The sequence below is a fragment of the Odocoileus virginianus genome, chromosome 13 (genome assembly GCF_023699985.2).
Source record: "Odocoileus virginianus isolate 20LAN1187 ecotype Illinois chromosome 13, Ovbor_1.2, whole genome shotgun sequence".
Classification (NCBI taxonomy): domain Eukaryota; kingdom Metazoa; phylum Chordata; class Mammalia; order Artiodactyla; family Cervidae; genus Odocoileus; species Odocoileus virginianus.
Genome location: NC_069686.1, coordinates 61,879,000 through 61,902,230, shown reverse-complemented (window position 1 = coordinate 61,902,230; position 23,231 = coordinate 61,879,000). Strand labels below are relative to the sequence as shown.

The 23,231-nt window shown below is 54.8% G+C and overlaps 1 protein-coding gene across 1 annotated transcript in view; it reads right to left on the bottom strand.

Moving 5' to 3' along the window:
- The window catches only part of GLI2 (GLI family zinc finger 2), a 71,087-nt gene that overhangs the window by 18,227 nt on the left and 29,629 nt on the right, over positions 1 to 23,231 (bottom strand). The window contains exons 3-6 of the mRNA XM_020894702.2: positions 17,785 to 17,976; positions 4,759 to 4,960; positions 2,893 to 3,106; positions 1,154 to 1,276 (exon numbers count right to left, since the gene is read on the bottom strand). Coding sequence (XP_020750361.2) covers positions 1,154 to 1,276; positions 2,893 to 3,106; positions 4,759 to 4,960; positions 17,785 to 17,976 — 731 coding nt within the window. The remainder of the gene's footprint in view (positions 1 to 1,153; positions 1,277 to 2,892; positions 3,107 to 4,758; positions 4,961 to 17,784; positions 17,977 to 23,231) is intronic.

Below are 23,231 nucleotides of genomic sequence, written 5' to 3'. Positions count from 1 at the left end.
TGTGCCATCCCCCACCCCACCCCCCGATGCCAGGTTGAGTGAGGAAGGGCAGCAGGCTCCCCGGGGCTGAGCGCCCTTGCCTGCGCCGACCCCCGATGCCCTGCAGTCCTGTCCCCACAGCTCCAGTGCATTTATCTCCCCTGGATGCATGCTGTCCTCATCAATTTCAACGGCCCCCGATGATGGCCAGCCACGTGGAGACCATGCATCACGCGGAGATGCTTTGGCGTCAGTGAAGGGAGGAGAATTTGTCACCAACCCCTGTGTTTGCCTGACAATAACAGAACCTAATATTTCATAAAAATTAAGTGCCCGGAGCATGCCCGATGGCTTACAGGTTTGATAAAGGATGGTCCGGCAGATGTAGGGGAGATGGGGACCAGAGGCCCCCAGGCCACTTGGTGTCACAGCTGCTGATTCTGCAGTAATGGGTGGCGGTACCGTGAGAGGCGGCTCCGGGGCTCAGTCCACACGCTGACCTGCCCAGGAGCTGGGGCTGCATGCCTGCCAGCCTGGTGTTGGAACAAGTGGCAGGATCTCCAGGGACCTCAGAGGTCCACTGTGGGCCTCAGGCGGCTCTGTTCCTCTCCTTCCCACCAGGACCTGTCCGCTCTCCCCTCCTGCACCCTGGAATACTCACTCCCTCAGCTCGGCACTGAGTCCTTAGAAAACCTTACCTCCCAGCTACTGCCCACCAGGCCCTGTGCAAACCCGGGGGGCCCAGAGCCAAACCAGGCACTGTTCCTAAAGCGCCACCTCTCTAAAGCTGACTGTGCAGCGCAGGAGACAAAGTGACCCAGAAGCTGGCAGGGCGGGGCAGGGCGGGGGGAGCCTCTGGGCGGATGTGACTCCTACTGTCCAGGAGATAAGGTGGGGGACGGATTTCCAGGGAGAGGGAGTGAGGATGGGCCTGAGCCGTTCAGGCACAGTTTTACCTGGGGCTTGTGCTGCAGACCCAGCATCCCTGCCTCCTGAGCACATGGGGTGCAGGGAGCAGGGACACAGCTCCAGCCCTCCTTGAACTCGCAGTGTGCCCTCATGAGTCATTCATTTACTCATTCATTCATGCAAGCCGTCCATCACCCATTCCCAACAGGGTCACAGCCCCGAAGGGATGAGCCGGGCCCCGGCCCGAGGACAGCTGACAGCTTACCTGTGTTAGGGTCGGTGGGGAGGCTGGCCGCAGGCCGTCAGCCTCAGTTTTGACCTTGCTGCGCTTGTGAATGATGATGGGGTTGACGGTGCTGCTCACGGCCGACTCACTGCTCTGCTTATTCTGAAAGAAGGGAGCACAGAGGGACCCATCACATGCGGGCAGGACCTCCCAAGTTTTCCTGGGGTTTTACCTCTGGGACCTTCTGCACACAGACCATCTATGTCAACATTTGTGACTGCAGTTACAGAAACACTCCCTCCCCCAACCCCAGCTTGGTTCTCAGGCCAGGGGTACGGCCAGGAGAGCCCAGAGCTTGGCCCATCAGTGCCCCCCTCCCCACTATGTAGCCCCCACCCCACAGAGATGGAGCAGGAGACCCTCTCTTTGAGAAATGCTGGGGACCCCCACTCCTGACTCAGTGGCCTCAACTTCTCAGCCCTTGGAGTCAGGGGCAACTTGGGTTTGAGGACGATAGGGCCTGGCCACTCGGGGAGCAGGACAGAAGAGCGTGGTCCCTTGGGACAGGCAGGTTAGAGCTACAGTGTCAGCTATTCAATTGCTCAGTCGTGTCTGACTCTTTGTGACCCCATGGACTGCAGCACGCCAGGCCTCCCAGTCTTATACCATCTCCTGGAGTTTGCTCAAACTCAGTCCATTGAGTTGGTGATGCCATCCAGCCATCTTATCCTCTGTCATCCCCTTATCCCCCTGCCCTCAATCGCTCCCAGCATCAGGGTCTTCCAGTGAGTCAGTTCTTCACATCAGGTGGCCAAAGTATTGTAGTTTCAGCTTCAGCATCAGTCCTTCCAATGAATATTCAGGGTTGATTTGCTTTAGGATTTACTGGTTTGATCTTCTGGCTGTCCAAGGGACTCTCAAGAGTCTTCTCCAGCACCACAGTTCAAGTGTCAGGGGATGTGACAAAAGCCGACAGCCACCATCTGGGGGAGGTGCTGGGTGGCTGGCTGGAGCCCTGGGGAGAACTTTCTTGAAAAGAGCTGTTCCTAAACTGAGTGGCCTGTGCTTCACCTCAAGAACTGTCACCATGGGTGCTAACCAGGATCCAGGTGGACCCAGGTACAGTGACTTAATATAGGTGACAGGCCCTACTCTGCAGGGGTGTCAGCTCAGGCTGAAAGAGCTTTCGGGCAAATCAGGGTTCAAAACACTATCTGATTCCGAGGCCTGTGACCTTCTTACTGTCTGATACTGTCTCCGTGACACCAGTTACATTTCCTCATCTGCAAAACAGGGCCTCGTTCATTCATCAAATGCTCATGGCACTACGTGTGTGAGTGGGCCCAGGCCTGTCCAAGGACCACTGGGAAAGAAATAAAACAGCTGCCATGCTCTAAAACTAAGCTGCATGGTATGAGCCACGACTCCATCTGTTTCATCCATGTTACGTGCTATGTATGAAGTCCCTGTGTGACGCCTGACTCTGAATCCTAGAGCTTCTCCATTTGCTCATTAGTCTTATTAGAAGGTGGCCAAGAAACTGAGGCTGGGCACCTGCCCACAGGGAGTGGGGGCAGTGTGACGCCCCAGGCTGGGTCCCCCGACCGGGCCTCCAGCCCAAGGCCCATGTGACCACGTGGTCTCTGCCCAGAGGTATCCTGCCGGCCAGGCCTGTGCCCAGAGTCCTTCCACAAGTTCTTGGCATGAGATGGCCACGATCGGCCTTCCCTAGGTTCATAGGAGTAGCTGGTGGCCCCCTGCTCCCTGCACCCCCCTACCTGATTGGCATCACTCAGACAGTTGCTGCTGCTGCTGAGCTGGGGGGGTGTGGCATTGACGGAGGTGAAGGCCACTGGCTGCTGGGCCAGGAAGGTGGGCGAAGGCTGGATCAGGGGTGGCGTGTGTCCGAAGGCCGAGCCCAGGCCCCGCTGCTGGCTCAGGATCTGCTGGTAGGCCACGGGGTTGATGGGGTGGGGGAAGGTGAAGGCTGGGCTGCAGAGAAGGGCAGACAAGATGAAGGAGTGGGGTTGGGGTGGGGTGGGGTGGGGGGCAGGGTTCTGTGAGGCTCACGCGTCCAGGGCAGACAGGACCCTGCCCAGAGATCAGGATGGTCAAGTTGTTGATTGCTCCCCATCACTGTGACTTTACCTCGCTCAAGCACCAGCTGTGGCTCCCCACTGCCTGCGGTCTCAGGATGCAGCCTTCTGCCCTGGCAAGTCACTCCCCACTTCCTGGCCCTTCGCTGCTCTGATGCCTGAGAGGCACCCCTGCATCCCTGATGCTCCTGGACAACTTGAACTCATTTTGGCCTCTGAAGTCCATTCTAATGCCCCTTCATCCAGGAAGTGCATCCGGAGCCCTCTGCTCACATCCTCCTCTTTTCTTGAACTCCTGCTGCACTCCTGAGCTCTACCAGGCCACCTGCCTATGAACCAACCACTCTTTCCAGAACAGGATCTATCAAGGGAGAAATGGTACCCTCGGAGGCTAAGTCATAGAAGATGCTGTGGCTTCCTCCTCGCCCTCTGTGGGATCACTTCCCCTGGGGGCTGGAGGAAGGGGAGCTGGCTGCCATGCTGCTAGGATGCTCAAGCAGCATGTTGGGGGAGGGGGCTCCCGTGAAGAGGAACTCAAGCTTGAGTCAACAGCCGCAAGGGCGAGCCATCCTGGAAACAGATGCCCAGACGCAGGTGAGTCTCACTGGCCGACATCTTGACTGCAACCTCCTGAGACCTGAGGCTAAGCCAGTCTCAAACTCCTAACCGTCAGAAACGCTGCAAGGTGGTAAATATTTATTGTTGTTTGAAACTGCTACCAAAGTGTTTTTTTGGTTTCTGTTTGTTTGTTCTGTCATGCACCAAAAGATAACAGATGCATTGTTATCCTGCCTCATCCTGGTCCTTGGGCTGAGCTCTCCTGACATTCCTATCTGCCCCCCTGCCCTCTTTCTGGAGGGCCATGGGAAGGATGTGGGCTTCAGTCAGGTTGGCTCGGGTCTGAGTTCTCTGAACAGCCGAGGGCTGCCCAGAGGGGACAGGGTGGGCAGTGTTGAGGAGGTCTGGGTGTGCCATGCTGTGACCCAGGAGGGGGGCTTCTGCCAGCCCAGACACGTGAGAGCTAAGTCAGTATCGTACTTCCAGCAGCCCCAGTGCTGGTCGGTGACACCCACCGAAGTATCAGGAAGTCGCCTCTGACTTTATGATGGAAGCTTTCATAACAGGCTCGGTTAGGGTAACTAATCACATCAGAAATTGTTTGGTGGGTGAAAAACAGGCTCATGAAGATGTACCCAAATGTTGGCACATTTCAACGTCAGCCCTGCTGGTTTGGAATTCGTGGACTAGTCGCGAGTCGGCTGACTTACAAATCCAGCAAGTCCTGTAAACAGTGAGGTGCCACTGGACAGCACAGGGAACTGTATTCAGTATCTGGGATGAAACATCGTGGAAAAGAATGTGAAAAAGAGTATGTGTTTAACTGAATCATTCTGCGTGTAGCAGCCACTGACACAACACTGTAAACCAACTACACCTGAACAAACTGAAAAGCAGTCCAAGCCGCGTCTTTCTCCTGGGACGGCCTGTGCAGGCCCTCCCCTCCGGGTCCCTGCCCGGCTCCCATCCCCGGCCCCGGCTCGGGCTCACCTGAGGGCGCCGGCTGACAGGTGTCCGTAGGAGCCGCTGGCGGCCGAGCTGCTGCGGGAGTTGTTGATGTAGGCCACCAGCGAGTTGGGCGAGGTCCGGATCATGCGCTGGAGGTCGAGGCTGGCGTCTGAGAGCGGGGAGATGGACAGCGCCCGCTTGCGGCTCAGGCGGGGCGTCACCCGGGGGCTGGAGAAACGCGATACTGTGGAACATCCAAGCCAAGCCGCATCAGCATGATGGAGCGCACCGGGGCCTGGGACAGGGGGACGGGGCTGGGACAGGGGGACGGGGCTGGGGGGACGCGACACTGTGGAACGTCCAAGCCGAGCCGCCTCAGCATGATGGAGCGCGCCGGGGGCTGGGACAGGGGGACGGGGCTGGGACAGGGGGATGGGACTGGGACAGGGGGACGGGGCTGGGGGGACGCGATACTGTGGAACGTCCAAGCCGAGCCGCCTCAGCATGATGGAGCGCGCCGGGGGCTGGGGCAGGGGGACGGGGCTGGGACAGGGGGACGGGGCTGGGGGGACGCGACACTGTGGAACGTCCAAGCCGAGCCGCCTCAGAATGATGGAGCACGCCGGGGGCTGGGACAGGGGGACGGGACTGGGACAGGGGGACGGGACTGGGACAGGGGGACGGGGCTGGGGGGACGCGACACTGTGGAACGTCCAAGCCGAGCCGCCTCAGCATGATGGCGCGCGCCGGGGGGGCTGGGACAGGGGGCTGGGGGGAAGTGGACGGGTCCGACGGGCACTGCAGCGCTGCCCCTGTCCAGCCGGGGGCGCCGGGGCATGCGCCTCCCAATCTGCTCACCTGCAGGACGGACCTGTCCACAGCTGGTGGGCCGAGCAGCTGTGTCCGAGCCTGCCCTGTTAGACACGCAGAGGCCGGGACTGCGTGCGGCAGCGCTTACGGGCACGACAGCCAGGTACAAACCGTAGGTGAGCTGCCTGGGGCCTCTCCACAACGGAGCCCGCCTGAGGAGCCAGCATCAGGCCAAGAGGCAGGGCCCAGCAGCCGCTCTGCCGCTTCCCGACCCTCCCCAGGGGCGGGCAGCCACCTTCCCGGCTTCTCACAGTCGCCTTAGAGCTGCCTGTTTTGCGCATTTGTCTACTACATAAATGAAAGTATCTTTCTCCTCCAGCTTCCTTCATCCAGCATGACCAGCTGTATGATAACACAGGCGCACACACATCTACGGGCTATCTGACTGCCCGTGAGCACTCTCTCCCCTCCCGCACATACACACGCGGCTGTGGGGGGCGGGGAGGGCCTGCCCCCAGCAGGGCTCCCTATTCCCGCAGGCTCCTGCTCACAGCCTCTCCTCGGCCGTTCAGGGTTCTGTTCTCCCCTCTGGACATACAGAGGCCGAGAAATGACAGTCACTGGACAACGACCCACCTGCCAAGGTTTCCAACTTCTCCCGACCCTGGCCGGGCCCCCTCCCTCTCTGGAAAGGGTAGGCTCCACGGCTGTGCTGAAGAGGATCAGGTGATGGGTGAGGCGCGCCTGGCACGGGCATGCTATACCCCTGCCCACCCCCTTCCCTCCAGTGGCTTTCAGCCTCACTGGGGCTGGAGGGGTTGCCTGTGAACAAGTGCGGCGGCTGCTGAAACCCAGCCTCTGACGCACATGGCCCGGCCCAGCCCACTCCCACGCCTGAGCCTGCTCAGACCCTGGAGATCCCTGCTCCAGGGAGACACAGGCCGTCCTGGCCGCAGGGTCAGCGTATCAGCGTGCCACACCACCAGCACTGCAGGAGCACCGGGGGCAGGAGAGAACCCTGTGACCCTCTGAACGCCCATCCCCAGGACCAGCTGGCCCCCGAGAAAGCCCACAGCCACCAAGTGAGCCCCTGCCCCACTGCCTCCCGCCCTGGGGCCGACCATGCCTGGCTCCCCTCAAACCCCTACCCTTGGTGGGCAAATCTGCGAAATCCCTTTACTGTTGGGTCCCGAGGAGAAACACCTCTCTGAGGCTGTGGAGAAGGTAGAGGTGGCCACGGAATCCTCCAGCTGCAAGGGGACCCTGGGACTTTCTTTCTTAACTGTCTCCCTTATGGATGAAGGAAGGATGCTGGGCCCAAGACCAACGGCCTGGGGTGGGGTGAGGGCTGGTACCCTGTGTGTATGTCTGTACAAGTCAGCAGAATGGCTTGGGGCAAACAGTTAAGCTGTGCAAGACTGGAATGTTCCTCCATGTCCTTAGTATAAAATGGGACCCCTTTCAGCACTGGGGTCACCAGGCTGCCATGGGATGACAGATGCTGAGATGGCCTGGGCACTCTGAAATACCCCCCAGTTGCAGCGTGCATGAAATTGTAGACTTCGTTTTCAACCAGAAGGATGAAGCACTGGTAGCATATCTTTGTTTTTTTTTTGTTTTTTTACATCTTTGTTTTTGTCTGTGCATTCTGTTGGGTTCTGAGAACTGGGACGTGTATATCTTTTAGGAAGCACGGCTATGGAGGGTACGCAGAAGGTGCTCCATAGATGCTGTGGGGGACACGGCCTCACAGAGGAGCCAGGAAGCACGGCTGGCACCCAGGCCAGCTGGTGACACACTCAGACCGTGTCACCCTCTTTCTCTTGTGGTGGGAAGGATCCCAGGAACACAAGGTCAGCCTGATGGAGCCTGGGCTGTGCTGCACCCGTCTGAACAATCATTCTGGATCAAGAACAGGCACATCCTGGCCCGTCAGCAACCAGAGACAGTGTGTATCCCTTTGGTGTGGTGTTTGGATAAATGCCCGCTTCTGGATTTCGGTGTGACGTACAACCCAGCAATGGACACTACTTAGGACGTTCAGACCCATTGTTGCAATTAACAGTTAGCATTGTCCCCCCGGCTGCCCCGGTGGATCAGACGGTAAAGCGTCTGTCTGCAATGCAGGAAATCTGGGTTCAATCCCTGGGTTGGGAAGATCCCCCGGAGAAGGAAATGGCAGCCCACTCCAGTACTCTTGCCTAGAAAACCCCATGGACAAAGAAGCCTGGTAGGCTACAGTCCACAGGGTCACAAAGAGTCGGACCCGACTGAGCGACTTTACTTTCACTGTCTCCCAAGAGTGTCCCCCGGGAGTTGGTGATGGACAGGGAAGGGCTGCAGTCCATGGGGTGGCAAAGAGTCAGACACAACTGAGTGACTGAAGTGAACTGTCGCCCAAGATGCAAACCCAGCTGTGCAAATAAGAAACTGAGGTTTGGGGAGGTTAGAGACTTGCTCAAGGGCAGGATTCGGACCCAGGTCCAGAGGAGCCCTGATGCGTGGCTTTTCTGGGTCCTCAGTGTTCACCTTCAGAGAGGTGGGCAGGGGCGAGGCCAGCAAGATCTCACCACAAACTGCTTTCCATTCCCCACTTTAAGCAGCTTCGACAGTGAACTTTCTGACAGCAGTTGCCCACCTGGCCTCCCGCATCTGAAGGGCGGCTGCCCTAGTTCAGCCCACACAGCCCCCCTCCTGCAGGGCTGGGCCTTGTGGGCATCCACCACCCATAGAGCAGCAGAGTTGGGGAGTGGGAGTCGGCCTGACGACCCCTCCTCATCTCCCTCACAGCCGAGTCTCCACTGAAGACCTCCACCCGTTTCTCTTGACTTCCACCGGTCCAGCCCACCATTTGCCTAAGGCATCGTGGGGCCCTTAGCTGACTGCCACCCGATCCACATTCCTCACTGCGGCCAAACCAGATCACGTGCCTGTGTCTGCGCACGCCTTTCCGGAGCTCCCGCTGCTGTTAGGGAAAAGGCACAAGTCCTCACTGTGGCTTCCACAGTGGCCCTGGGGGCGCCCCCGCCCGCCTGCCTCGCCAGCCGCCTCCTGTCCCCGGCACAGGGCCTTTGCACCTTCTGCTTCCTTTGCAGTGCTCTGTCCTCAGCTGGGTCATCACCTTCCCCAAGAAAACGTCGCTGACCTCCTGGAGTTGGGCTGCCCTCCGCCCTGTCCCGGATGATCTCAGGGCGCCCCAGTCCCTTCTGAGGGGGTTTGAACCCTTTTGTGTATATCTGGTTGCTTCTGCTCCTCCTGCGTACATGAATCAGGGACAAGGGCTCCCTGCTCACCACTTAATCCCGACACTGGGATCAGCTGGCTCTGTGGTTAGCTCCGTGGAGATGCTAAACACTGGGCATGGGGCAGAGGCCTGGTGTGTCGAGGGAGAACTGTTCGACGTCAGTATTTACTGAGTGCCCGAGGGTGTCTGTGACCTAAGCATTTTAAAGTATAAAGCAGTTTACTCTTCACAACTGTCCCATAGGGAAGGGGCTATTATGAGCCTCGTTTTACAAAGGACAAGACGAGAAGTTTGCCCAAGGTCTCACAGCCAGGGGAAGTACAGAATGATTGAAAAGCAGGACACCAGAACCACCACCGCACTGCCTTTGCCCAGGAGGTGAGGGCAGATAGCCAGGGACAGCCCTCATGGGCTCGGGGGCCCTAGGTGGAGACACACCCCCTCACAGCACTGAGGGCACACAGACAGACTGACGCATAGTGCTGTCCTGGGTGTATGACTAGCTTCTCGAGCCTCTCTATGCCCATCTGTACAATGGGTTCAGAGCAGCAGGTTTGCCCTGATGACTCAGGGACAGCACCATGGACAGTGCCTCAAACCCAGTAGATCTTCCAAAATAAAACTGAATTAATATGGCTTCTTTAGGGGCAAGGAGGACTCTTTTGGTAAGCAGGGTGAGCTTAGAGCTCATAATGGAATAAAGTACAGCAAATCTAGGGAATTCCATGGTGGGCCAGTGGTTAGGACTCCGTGCTTTCCCTGCACGGGTTTGATCCCTGGTTGGGGAACTAAGATCCTGCATCCCTGGGCAGCCTTAAAATAAAAAAGAGACAGCAGACCTAGAGAGAAATGACTGGGCCACACAAGAGGACATCCGTCCCTAAACACTCATCCGTCCATCTGGGCATCCTCTAAGCTTCTTAATTCTTATTTACTGGGCTCATTCCTTATTCAAGATCATTTTAAAGGAAACTCTAAGCAAGATGTAAAAGTGAATCTTTCGAAAGACTTCTATTACTTATGAACTGGGTGGCAAATGGGAAAAGACATGAGCGGGGTGAGATGTAATATCACACAAATTAAGAAATACACACATCTTTGTAATATGTTAAAAAAAGGATTTTGCTACTAATATTTGGATTCCCACCCTCATGAGTGCCTCCAACAAGAGGAAACAGGCCAAATCTGACAGTGATATTCATCTCTGTTATTCCCACCCCTCAAGGGAAATATGTTTATTAATGTGCCTCTTCCCTTGATAAATTACTAAATAGAAAGAAAAGCCTGGCACTCATTTCCCGTGGCTTCTCCTGTGATTTATGACTGGGATTGGTGGAGTCGTCACGTCCATTCATCTGTGGATGCCCTGTTCTGATAGCCAACAGCCACTGGGTGACCAGCCACCTGCTTGCTCTCACCTGGGCGAACGCCAGATGCTACCCACTCCTGTCATCCCCTGCATCTGGAGCACATTTAATCCATTAGTCGTTTCTTTTGCTCATTTGTGTGTTGGTTCAATCACCCAGCAGACCCTTGTGCAGCAGCTTGCCCAGCACAGGCCTGGACACCGTGGAGGCTGCAAGCAAGGATGCTTGGCCTCGTCTCCTGGATCTCAGAATCCCAGCGAGAGGACACAATGGTATCTGCAGCTCCAGGCAGGATTCGACAGATACCACCTAAGCAGGGTGAGCCCAGGTAACCCAGGAGTGCTTGCAGGGGTGAGAGGGGGAGTGTGGCCTTTCCTGGGCAGCTGGGATCAGCAGGAGATGTAAACACAGACCCTGGGCCTAGGAAGACCCAGTTTCTGACCCTGTCTACAGGCTCTGAGCTGGGTGTCTTTGGTGAGTCGCTGGACCTCTCTGGGCTGTTTCCTCACCTAGAAGATGGACCAACAGCACTAAAGGCTACTGAGCAGCTATCGCATACAGCTCTGAGTGGGCCTTCTGTGGACCCGGAACCTGGGCTGAGCACAGAAGGAGGGATGCAACGAGTCTGGCTCCATAGGACCCAGGCAGGGCAGACACTGTCCTGGCCCGACACCCCAGGAGCCTCCTCTGTCTGCAGCCCGGGGCTGGGACGCACCTTCCCTGGGGACATCTAGCCTTGGGTCAGGGGCTTCCCAGGTGGCTCCGTGGTAAAGAAGCCGCCTGCCAATGCAGGAGAAGCAGGTTCAATCCCTGCACTGGGAAGATCCCCTGGAGGAAGAAACGGCAACCCATTCCAGTATTCTCGCCTGGAAAATCCCACGGACAGAGGAGCCCGGCAGGCTACAGTCCACGGGGTCACATGCAGCCTAGTGTGAGGGCTCCCGAACCCTTCTCCCCACTGCTCAGGGAGCACTCCTGCATGGCCCAGCCCCTCACTCAGATCACTTCTGGATTCACTGAGAAGATGCTCTAAGGAAATCTAGCGTGAGGACCTTAACCTGCCCCACATTTGAAAGTGAAGTCGCTCAGTCATGTCCGACTCTTGGCGACCCCATGGACTGCAGCCCCATACTTAGCTGTCCACAAACCCTCTTGTTGGGGAGTAAAAAGCACCAAGGTTTTGGAGCCAGAGGTGTGAGATTGAGGGTATTTCCTAGATCTGTGATAGAGATAAAAGAAATTTAGGGCTCTGGGCCTGAGGTTCCTCACCTGGAAAGTGACTTCCTAACACTTGCGTCATGAGACTGTTTCTGCAGGTCTACCAGATGACCTGGACACAGCATTCAGCCTGAGCCTGCACTCAGCACCCTGCCCCTGGTCTCCCTCCTGTTGGCAGGCTGGGCACAGACTCTCCGCCCAAATGAGGCCTCTATCAGTTCCTCCATCACCTCTGCCTCTCTGTGGTGTGATCAATGTAATTGGTTTCTGAAACCTCCCCGGATCTGCAGGCAGCATAAAGAACGGGCGTCAGAACGGAGGTGACATCCGATTCAAATTAGTGTCAATATGACGATAAAATATACAGCTCAGAGGAAATATGGGCTGTAAACAGACAACATTTCAATCGGAAACATTTCAATCTTCTCAACGTGGCGAGGGTGGGAGGGGGTGGGATTGCGGCTGCTGCCAGTCTGCCGTTAAATCACCGATACTCAACAGCATCACAGGAGAAAATTCCATCTTAAGGCCCCGGTGACAACCAGTGACTTCTGCGCTCTCTAGAGAACCACTAGGCAGAATGATAACCTTGGATTCCCTGACTGGTTATCTATTACCTTCCAAAGGCACATCACTCCACAGCTTCCGGCGATAAATCAGCCTCCTTAAAGAATGGGGCAATGGTCCTTCATCGACCACCTGGAGGCTCCAGCAGAGGATGGGGGGCCTTCCTCAGGCAATGCCCCTTGTCCTACCCACAGCCTGGCCCCGTGCTCTGGAGGGCAGATAGAGAGCTTGGCTTTTCCATTCAATATGTACCCACCACCTCCAGCCTCACTGCTAAGACTGTGGCATCTCCCCCAGCCTAGGACACACACACAACCCACAGGAGATCATTTTAGGCTTGACAGATACACAGACGGGGACCTCTTCACAGACACCAATGGCTTTCTCATTTCATAAAAAAATAAACATCTGCTAAGCTAAGTCTGTTAAAAATATAATATTAAATAAATAACCGTGCAGATGGTACTAGGCTAAAGTAAGACTGTGGCTGGTTTGCCGCTGGGTGGGCTGGGACACTCTCTGCTGATGCGGCCCTGGGTGGCCATCCTGACACCCGCTCCGCAGGCCTCTCACAGTCAGGTGGGTGGACCTGATCTCCACGCCTTAGCTTGACCCTGGATGCCTCTGGAAATTCTCTCCCCCGTAGCTCTGCCTCCTCTTGGAACATGAAGGGAAGGAGGTTGGGGAGGTGGGGCGGCCTCGGGATAGGTATTCTTTGTCCCGACAAGGAGCTTCCTCAGAACAGCCCCGCTGGACGGTAGGCACCACAAGGGCAGGGCTTGGCATGCTGCGTCCCCAGCACCGGGCCCGTGCCTGGCACATAGGAGGTGCTCGGTAAGTATCCTCAGAGTGAATGAGGAGAGTGAGCGAGTGTGTGTGTGTGGTGGGGATGTGGCATGTGTGGGTGCAACGTGCAGTGTGTGTGTGGGGGGGGAGTATGGTGTGTGTGCATGATGTGTGCATGTGAGGTGGGGATGTGGCATGTGCGGGTGCAGGGTGTGTGTGTGTGGGGGGTATGGTGTGTGTGTCTGGGGTGTGTGTGGTGTGTGCATGTAGTGGGGATGTAGCATGTGCGGGTGCAGGGTGTGTGTGTGTAGTAGGGGTATGGTGTGTGTGTATGGTGTGTGTGCGTGATGTGTGCATGTAGTGGGATGTAGCATGTGCGGGTGCAGTGTGTGTGTGTGTGGGGTATGGTGTGTGTGTCTGGGGTGTGTATGTAGTGGGGATGTGGCATGTGCGGGTGCAGGGCGTGTGTGTGTAGGGGCATGCTGTGTGTGTGGTGTATGTGTGTGGTGTGTGCATGTAGTGGGGATGTGGCATGTGTGGGTGCAGGGTGTGTGTGTGTAGGGGCATGCTGTGTGTGTCTGGTGGCAGTATAGTGTGTGTGGTGGTGGATATGGCATGAGTGCGGTATGTGTGTGGGTGTGTGAAGGAGAGAGAAAAACACACATACACAGCCTCCCCGACTCCCCACGAGCTCTCAGGGCCCCCACACCCCCAGAGAGCTCACCCGTCACTGTCCTGTGTGCGGGCGGCTTCCTCCTGTGAACACAGGCCCGCAGAGCCCCAGGGCCCCTTGACAGGTCCCCTGAGCCCCACTGCCCCGGCGCCCAGCCGGCACCCCTTCCTCTGTGAGTCTGAGCACAGAGAAACTTGATTGGAAGAACCATACACCTCCCCTGGGTGGACAGAGCGTCCTGGGAGCACCTCTCCCCAGATCTGCGCAGCTGGGACCAGCCAGAAACACTGGAGCTGCTGGGCTTTCCTGGCTCCCACGGGTCACAGGGGTGGGGGCCAGGGCGTCCCCAGAGGCAGGTCTGGGCTCCACCAGGCACAGGCCTGGACCGTGATCACCTGAGTCTCTCAGGGGCCACGAGAGCAACACATCCTCATAGACATGGGAGCTGCACAGAAACGCCCAGAACTTGGAAAAGCGGAAGCAAAGTTTTGGTTGAAACTGGTTTGAAAAAAACGATGTAGGTAACAACAAATGCAGGAAATCGTAGTACACGTCACGCTGATTCCCTTGGATCCTAACTGATGGGGAGCAGGGCAAAGAAACAGTCTGCTGCTGAAATCCACCAGGACTCAGGAAAATCACCTGCCACGAGCCAGGGTCTGTTCAGGCTGAGGCTGGAGGTGGTGACGCTCCCCTCCGCGCCCTGAAGCCCATCACACCCTCAAGACGGCAGCAGAGGCAGTGGGGCTGCCGAGCTCTTCGGGGCAGCTCCCACGCCCACCGCTGAGCTCGCCCGACCCCTTGCCTCAGATGCTCAAGCACTCAGCGCCCCAGAACAAAGTGGCCGTGTCCCCTTCCAGGCTCCTGCAGGCAGACAGCTGCTGGCCTCAGCACAGCTTCTTCCCGGCTAAGTGGCATCTTTCTACCCAGGTTCCTTTGTGGCCAACGCCCCCTCCCTCCCTCCAAAACGCGAGATCCCTGCTCCTTGGCAGCCATGCTCCGCACCTGCCGGGTGTGTGAAGACAGAAGCACCAGCCAGTTACAGCTGGTGCACCCGGGGCTGGGGGGGGGGGGGGGGTTCCTGCAGGTGGGCGGAGGGAGGTGCAGAGCCCGAGGGGAGCTGATGTGGGTGGTGTCTCAGGAGAAGTGCCAGCTGACCTGAGCCCTGGGACCCTGCAGGATGCAGCCAGGTCCAGCCTGCGGGGGCAGGCACAGAGGCACAAGAGTGTGGGTGGGAGGAGATAGGCTGGAGGGAAGGCTGCTCAGGCCGCATTGTCAAGTCTGGGCTTGACCCTGAGGGTGACGGGAGCAGGGAGGGGACACCTGGTACAGGGAGGCGGAGATCAGGAGGAGGGACCCTGAGTGGAGAGGCTGTGCTGGGAGCTGGCACAGACTAGGTGTCTGGGGAGCTGACACGACAGACTTGGCGAGTCTAGGGTGGGCTGCATGGGGTGCTCTGGTGGGGTGAGCAGCGGAGGGGGGCCTGGATCCCCAGTGGGCGGCCTGGGCGAGTGAGCTCATCTTACAGCAGGGATGGGAATGCCAGCCCCGCAAGGGGCTGAGTGCAGTCACACAGGAGTGTGTGTGAAGCCACGGAACACAGGCAGACCTCACTTAGACGTGCATGCTCGCACGCACGCACGCAGCAGGCGCTCACATATGCTGACTCGGCTTCTTCTCCTGCCCTCTGGCGACACCTGCCTGACCACACCCCTTGGCCATGGCTTCTCCCGGTCTGCGCACCACGCACCCCGAGCCCTTGGAAGGCAGACGTCGCTTGGGGAACCTTACGTTCGGACAAGAGCAGCAACATTTATGCCCTGTATTGTTGCTGTCACCTGGCATCTTGATGACAAGCACCATGATCTCCCGGGAGCCGGCCCGCTCCCCACGGGGACACCTGTGGGGCTGTTAAGGGGAGCAGAGAGAAAATCACACAGGTACGTGTGCTCAGGGGGCCGACAGGTGTCACTTCACCTGTTGCTTCATCCAGGACAAGCTCACATCCTGCATGAAACACCATGCTGGGGAAGGCACGGGGTGAGATGGACCCAGAGATCAGGTGCGGGTGGCGCTGCTCGGCCGTGCTGTGGGCGCCCTTCAGGGCAGGCCAAGGGCGTCACGGGACAATGCCCACAGAGCCGGCGTTGGGAGGACTGCCATGCTCCTCCCTCGAGCACTCCTGCGGGGAGAGTGGCAGGGGGCCTGGGGGCTCGGTGACCACACGAGTGGCTCCTGTAAGTGTGAGATGTGATAGGGAGGATGAGACAGGCTGGGGCCTTTTGCTGCAGTTCTTGCACCTGGACAAACGTCTCCTCGGACAGCAAAATACAGACACTATGCTGCCGCTGCTGCTGCTGAGTCGCTTCAGTCGTGTCCGACCGTGCGACCCCACAGACGGCAGCCCACCAGGCTCCCCCGTCCCTGGGATGCTCCAGGCAAGACACTATAAGGGATTTAAAAAAACCAAAAAACTGCACGCATGTGTAGTAGGAGTAAATTGTGGACAACCAGATACAAAAACAGCAAACACCAACTGCCACTTCTTAAGGGTCAGGAGCAAAAGCACGGTCCTGTGCATGCCCCCTGCAAACTGCAACACTTAAAGGGTGGGCAAACCACCTAAGCCACCCCTTCAGCCTGACCCCTGGGCCCGCCTGTACCCTCACTCCCCTATGAGGAACTCCCGCGGGGAGTAAGTGAGCAAGGGAACCTGTTGCTTGTTCTTGCTACCCCCTACTGCAGCAGGGGCCCCAGTAAAGCCTTGTTTGACTTCTTGTCTGGCCTCTGATCAATTTCTATTGACTAAAGAGGTCAGTAACAAGAAAGGGAGGGGAGGGAAGGGACATCCAGGAGGACTTCTCAGAGGAGGTGAGGTCTCAGCCAAGCCTTAGGAAGTAAGGAGCTTGGCTTTGCTCCAGCCAATAAGGTGGAGTTGCATTGGCCGGGGGTGGACAGGAAGCCCAGGGCAGAGGACGAGAGGACGGGGGTGGGGGTCTGAGGGATGCAGAGCCCCTCCAAGCCCTGTATGATCCCACGGGGCTGCCTGCAGCCCAGGCAGGTCTTCTTGTAGGCCTGTGTGCTCCCTGAAATCAGGAAGTATAGAAGGGCTTGAGGAGGACAACCCCGTAGGAACCTTGCTGTGGTTTCCAGCCCTGCTGCCTGGCCTGTATCCCTGGGTGTCTCTGGGGGGAGCTCCAAGACCAGCAGGTGGAGCAGCACTGGCTGGGGAGGGGGCGAGATGCCCTTAGCGTTCTCCCCCTCCTTCACCCTCTCCCGCACAGGGGGCTCCATTTGACCCCAGGGGCTCAAGGTCAGGGTGCAGGTGCCCCTGGGAAAACAGCTGTGAGACTGCAGAGGGTAGGAGGGGGTCTTAGCATCTAAGGAGGACCAGGCCACTTCATCTCCCCGGGTCACCCAATCTTCCATCCACACAAACGTGCCTGCGGCCTCCTGGCTCAGTCCCTGACTACTCCAGCCTCCAACTGCTCAGGCTGGAGATCCTGATATTCTCAACGCCTTCCTTCCTGCCTTGCTCTGCATCCCATCCAGGAACAAATCTTGTGACTCTTCCTTCAAAATCTATCTGAAACGACCACTTCTCCCAATATCTGCCAGCTGGAACCTCCACTTCCACCTTGCCCCTAAATCTGCTCTCAACCAGCATGGACTGGTTGAACTCCAGAATGGAGTTCCTTTTAAGAATAAATCCGGTCTCACTACTCTTCTGTCCAACTCCACGGGCCCCATCTCACTCTGCTGTGAAAGCCCTGAGTGGCCGGCACAGCCAGCCCCAGAACTCTGGCCATAGCCTGTGGGCCCTGCACTCATAGGGTACCAGATCCGCTGGTCTCCTGGGCTTTTCTTGCTCCCAGCAGGCACACTGCTGCTTCAGGCCCTTTGCAAGTGCTGTCTCTCCTGCCTGTATCACTCTTCGGCTTATTTCTGCATGGCTCAGCTCTTTCAGTTCTTTGCTCCAGTATCTTCTCAATGAGGACTTCCTCATCCAAGATGGCACCCCCATCCACTTGAAGCTTCTTACCCCATTTCCTTTTTCCTTTTCTTTGGCCACACAGCATGTGGGATCTTTGCAGAGTCCCACAAAGACATCTAAGGAATTCCCCTTCCCCCATTTCTGAGCTGTCGGTCTGTCCCCATTATGCTATAAGTTCCATGAAGGCAGACATGAGTCTTTTTTTTCTTTGGACTGTCTGCAATTTCTACAACACTTCTTGGCCCTTGATGACCCATTAGGTATTTTTGTGTGGTGTTTACACTTGGTCCCCCACGGACCCTTCCATCTGCCTCCTCCAGGCAAAAGGAGCCACCAGCACCCGCCTCGTCCCCAGAGGGAACCGTCAGCCTTGTCCTGTTGCCCACCCCAACCCCGGCCCAGCACTCACCATCCACTGGATGGAGGTAGTCGTGGAGGTGGGGGGCGCTGGCCGCACCGCCACTATGCATCAGCAGGTCCCCATATGGCGCGGGGTGGCCCGCCATGAGAGCCATCTGGTGGTGATAGTCTGAGGCGTTGGTGCCTGCAGCGGGGAGGCCAAAGAGCCCCCGGTCCTTAAGGTGCTCATGAGCCACTGTGGCTGGGAGGGAGAGAAAGAAACTGTTAGGATCTGGCCAAAAAGAAGAGAAACACACAGCTGACCCGAGCAGGCCCCTCGGGGCCCACCAGCCATCCTCCACTCCCGAGGCTCCTGGGTCCCCTGGCCCCGCTGTCCCAGGCCAGCCCTGAGCAGACAGCTGGGCGGGGCCGGCTGGGGTGGGACGGTTTCTGCTGATGGGGCTGCAGCTCCCAGCCTCACATTCCTCTTTCCTCAAAGCCAGAAACAACTGCTTCCTCCTCCCGGAAGCCCTGAGCTTCAGGCTGACAGGGTCTGTGATCCACCAGAGTTTCCAAAGGAGAAAGAAGATGCAATGGGAAGTGCCGGGACGGCCAGACAGCTGGGCGCCAGGCCACACTCACCTTAACACTCAAGGCGGGACCGCAGGTGAGTGCTCACCCAGCCTGGCCAGGTAAAGCTCCCCGCCTGTCCCACAGCTGAAGAACCAGGGTGGGCTGTTCACCTTCAACCTCGCACTCAGCTCTGCCTGGGGCTTAGGAAGGAGGTGGGAGGATGAACTTCAGCATATCCTGAAGATGCCTGGCACTCAGGGGTGTGGTGCTAATTAAAGGGAGGCTTAGGAAGCAAATTTTGAGTTGCCCAAAAAGTTTGTTTGGGTTTTCCCATCAGAGGAAAATCTTAACAAATTTTTTGGTCACCCCACTATCCCGATTGGGAGTCTTGGCTTTTACCATGTGTGAAAAATGAAGAAGGCCCCACCTTTCTGAGCTGGCTCAGTTTGCCATCTGTAAAATGGGGGTAATCATATCCACACGTCAAATTACTAGTAAAAATGACAGTATCAGGCAATGTTGGGCTGGGCATTCCTGGGTGGGTGCAGTCCCAGGGCTTCGGGATCGAATCCACTCTCTAGTGGAATCCACTCTTGTGGAAGCATCACCCGGTAAGCCCCTTAGCAGCAGAGGACTCTGGCACTTTAAGAGTTGAAGATGTTGAATCCAGAGCCCAAGTTTCTTTTTTTTTTCTTTATTTTATATATTGTAGTGGTTTTTGTCATACATTGACATGAATCAGCCATGGGTTTACATGTGTCCCCCTTCCCAATCCCCTCTCCCGCCTCCCTCTCCATCCCATCCCTCTGGGTCTTCCCAGTGCACCAGCCCTGAGCACTTGTCTCATGCATCCAACCTGGGCTGGTGATCTGTTTCACCCTTGATAGTATACTTGTTTCAATGCTATTCTCTCAGAACATCCCACCCTCGCCTTCTCCTACAGAGTCTAAAAGTCTGTTCTGTACATCTGTGTCTCTTTTTCTGTTTTGCATATAGGGTTATTGTTACCATCTTTTTAAATTCCATATATATGCTTTAGTATACTGTATTGGTCTTTATCTTTCTGGCTTACTTCACTCTGTATAATGGACTCCAGTTTCATCCATCTCATTAGAACTGCTTCAAATGAATTCTTTTTAATGGCTGAGTAATATTCCATGGTGTATATGTACCACAGCTTCCTTATCCATTCGTCTGCTGATGGGCATCTAGGTTGCTTCCATGTCCTGGCTATTATAAATAGTGCTGCGATGAACATTGGGGTGCACGTGTCTCTTTCAGATCTGGTTTCCTCAGTGTGTATGCCCAGGAGTGGGACTGCTGGGTCATATGGCAGTTCTATTTCCAGTTTTTTAAGGAATCTCCACACTGTTCTCCATAGTGGCTGTACTAGTTTGCATTCCCACCAACAGTGTAAGAGGGTTCCCTTTTCTCCACACCCTCTCCAGCATTTATTGCTTGTAGACTTTTGGATAGCAGCCATCCTGACTGGTGTGTAATGGTACCTCACTGAGGTTTTGATTTGCATTTTTCTGATAATGAGTGATGTTGAGCATCTTTTCATGTGTTTGTTAGCCATCTGTATGTCTTCCTTGGAGAAATGTCTGTTTAGCTATTTTGCCCATTTTTTGATTGGGTCATTTATTTTTCTGGAATTGAGCTGCAGGAGTTGCTTATATTTTTGAGATTAATCCTTTGTCTGTTGCTTCGTTTGCTATTATTTTCTCCCATTCTGAAGGCTGTCTTTTCACCTTGCTTATAGTTTCCTTTGTTGTGCAAAAGCTTTTTAGTTTCATTAGGTCCCATTTGTTTATTTTTGCTTTTATTTCCAATATTCTGGGAGGTGGGTCATAGAGGATCCTGCTGTGATTTATGTTGGAGAGTGTTTTGCCTATGTTCTCCTCTAGGAGTTTTATAGTTTCTGGTCTTACATTTAGATCTTTAATCCATTTTGAATTTAGTTTTGTGTATGGTGTTAGAAAGTGTTCTAGTTTCATTTTTTTACAAGTGGTTGACCAGTTTTCCCAGCACCACTTGTTAAAGAGGTTGTCTTTTTTCCATTGTATATCCTTGCCTCCTTTGTTGAAGATAAGGTGTCCATAGGTACATGGATTTATCTCTGGGCTTTCTATTCTGTTCCATTGATCTATATTTCTGTCTTTGTGCCAGTACCATACTGTCTTGATGGCTGTGGCTTTGTAGTATAGTCTGATGTCAGGCAGGTTGATTCCTCCAGTTCTATTCTTCTTTCTCAAGATTGCTTTGGCTATTCGAGGTTTTTTGTATTTCCATACAAATTGTGAAATTATTTGTCCTAGTTCTGTGAAAAATACCATTGGTAGCTTGATAGGGATTGCACTGAATCTATAGACTGCTTTGGGTAGTATAGCCATTTTGACAATATTGATTCTTCCAATCAACAAACACAGTATGTTTCTCCATCTGTTTGTGTCCTCTTTGATTTCTTTCATCAGTGTTTTATAGTTTTCTATGTATAGGTCTTTTGTTTCTTTAGGTAGATATACTCCTAAGTATTTTATTCTTTTCATTGCAATGGTGAATGGTATTGTTTCCTTAATTTCTCTTTCTGTTTTCTCATTGTTAGTGTATAGGAATGCAAGGGATTTCTGTGTGTTAATTTTATATCCTGCAACTTCACTATATTCATTGATTAGCTTTAGTAATTTTCTGGTAGAGTCTTTAGGGTTTTCTATGTAGAGGATCATGTCATCTGCAAACAGCGAGAGTTTCACTTCTTCTTTTACTATCTGGATTCCTTTTACTTCTTTTTCTGCTCTGATTGCTGTGGCCAACACTTCCAAAACTATGTTGAACAGTAGTGGTGAGAGTGGGCACCCTTGTCTTGTTCCATTTTAGGGGAAATGCTTTCAATTTCTCACCATTGAGGATAATGTTTGCTGTGGGTTTGTCATATATAGCTTTTATTATGTTGAAGTATGTTCCTTCTATTCCTGCTTTCTGTAGAGTTTTTTTTTTTTTATCATAAATGGATGTTGAATTTTGTCAAAGACTTTTTCTGCATCTATTGAGATAATCATATGGTTTTTTATCTTTCAATTTGTTAATGTGGTGTATTATATTGATTGATTTGTAGATATTAAAGAACCCTTGCATTCCTGGGATAAAGCCCAGTTGGTCATGATGTATGATCTTTTTAATATGTTGTTGGAATCTGTTTGATAAAATTTTGTTAAGGATTTTTGCATCTATGTTCATCAGTGATGCTGGCCTGTAGTTTTCTTTTTTTGTGGCATCTTTGTCTGGTTTTGGAATTAGGGTGATGGTGGCTTCATAGAATGAATTTGGAAGTTTACCTTCTTCTGCAATTTTCTGGAAGAGTTTGAGTAAGATAGGTGTTAGCTCTTCTCTAAATTTTTGGTAGAATTCAGCTGTGAAGCCATCTGGTCCTAGGCTTTTGTTTGCTGGAAGATTTCTGATTACAGTTTCGATTTCTGTGCTTGTGATGGGAAATCCAGAGCCCAAGTTTCTAAGAGCTGTCTTCACAGTCTCTCTGATATTAGCTTTGGCAGACAGAGGAGATGCACACGTGCTGGGCAGAGGGAAATAGCCAACCCACAGAAGCAAGTCATCCTCTGCTTCTCCCCCCCCCCCCCCCCCCCCCCCCCGCTGTATCCTCCAGGGAGAGCGCCAGCCTGCAGCCCCACGGCCTCTGCCTGCCCTGTCTGTGCCTCAAACGCCCTCCCTTCCCCCTTGCTCATCCACCTCCTCCCTGACGCCTTCCCTGGAATGCCCACTGTCCTCTGCAACACACACTCTGGCGGATTCGGCCTCAGACTGCTGATGAAATGTTCAGCTGGCACGGCTGCTGGATGAACCTGTCAGCCTATCTCTGCTCACTGGGGAGCTTGGTCTGGGGACCAGCGAGGCCTCAGGGTCTCTGACCCATCCCCTGTAGGGGTCAGGGCCATGCTCATTAGCCAGGTCTCTTCGGTACATTCTCTGCTGTCTCGAGGGTCTGGGGCTGGGCCAAGTGAGTGTGGTAAGTGCTACAAGGCTGGTATATGGAAAGCAGGCACAAAATCAGGGCTCTGTCAACAGAAGTCTCTGCCTCCAGGGCAGTCTTGTCTTACCACTTAGATCTTCGTGGCTACACTGCTGTCAGTAGCCACGGGGTCTCTGATTCACAGGCTCTCCAGGAGGGCGCTCTGTTCCTTGTCCCTCCTCCAAACACCCCTCTGGCCCCTCTCTGACCCAGGCCTCGAGAGGACCGCCCATTCACCATGTGTATTAGTTTCTCTGGGCTGCGGTAACAAGTTAGTTCAGGCTTGCCATTAACTGCTGTGAAAACAGATTTGATTCTCTCACAGCTCTGGACGTCGGAAGTCCCAAATCAAGGAGTCAGCAGGGCCACCCTTTCTTGGAAGCTTTAGGGGGAAATCTGTCCCTTGCTTCTTCCAGCTTCTGGGAGCTGCCAGCTTCCTTGGCTTGTGGCCACATGGCTCCATCTTTCCATCGTCTCCTGTGTCTCCCTTGTAAGGACATTTATCATTGGATTTAAGCCCACGTGGATCATCATGATGATCTCTCTGATTCAAAATCCCCAACCTAACCATGTCTGCAGAGGCTCCTTTTCCACATGAGGCAACACAACTCCTGCCCACTGCACCACATGTGAACTTTAAGGTGGGGCAGCATTCAGAACGTGGTCTACATGCTCAGGAGAGACGTGGAGGATCTTGGGTCCACTTTCTGGGAGAGAGCAGCCCCACATGGAGGCAGCACAACCTTTCAGGGCATCCTGGCTTGGTCAAGGCCACTCGGAGGACCCACGCAGAGTCCAGGCCTGGGTCCAATCCCAAAGGGCCATTTCCAAATGACTGCATCCTGATCGTCCATCTTCAAGTCCTGTGGCTGTAGCCACTCACCTGGTCTAGTTTCTCTTTGTGACTCTGTAGTTTCCTG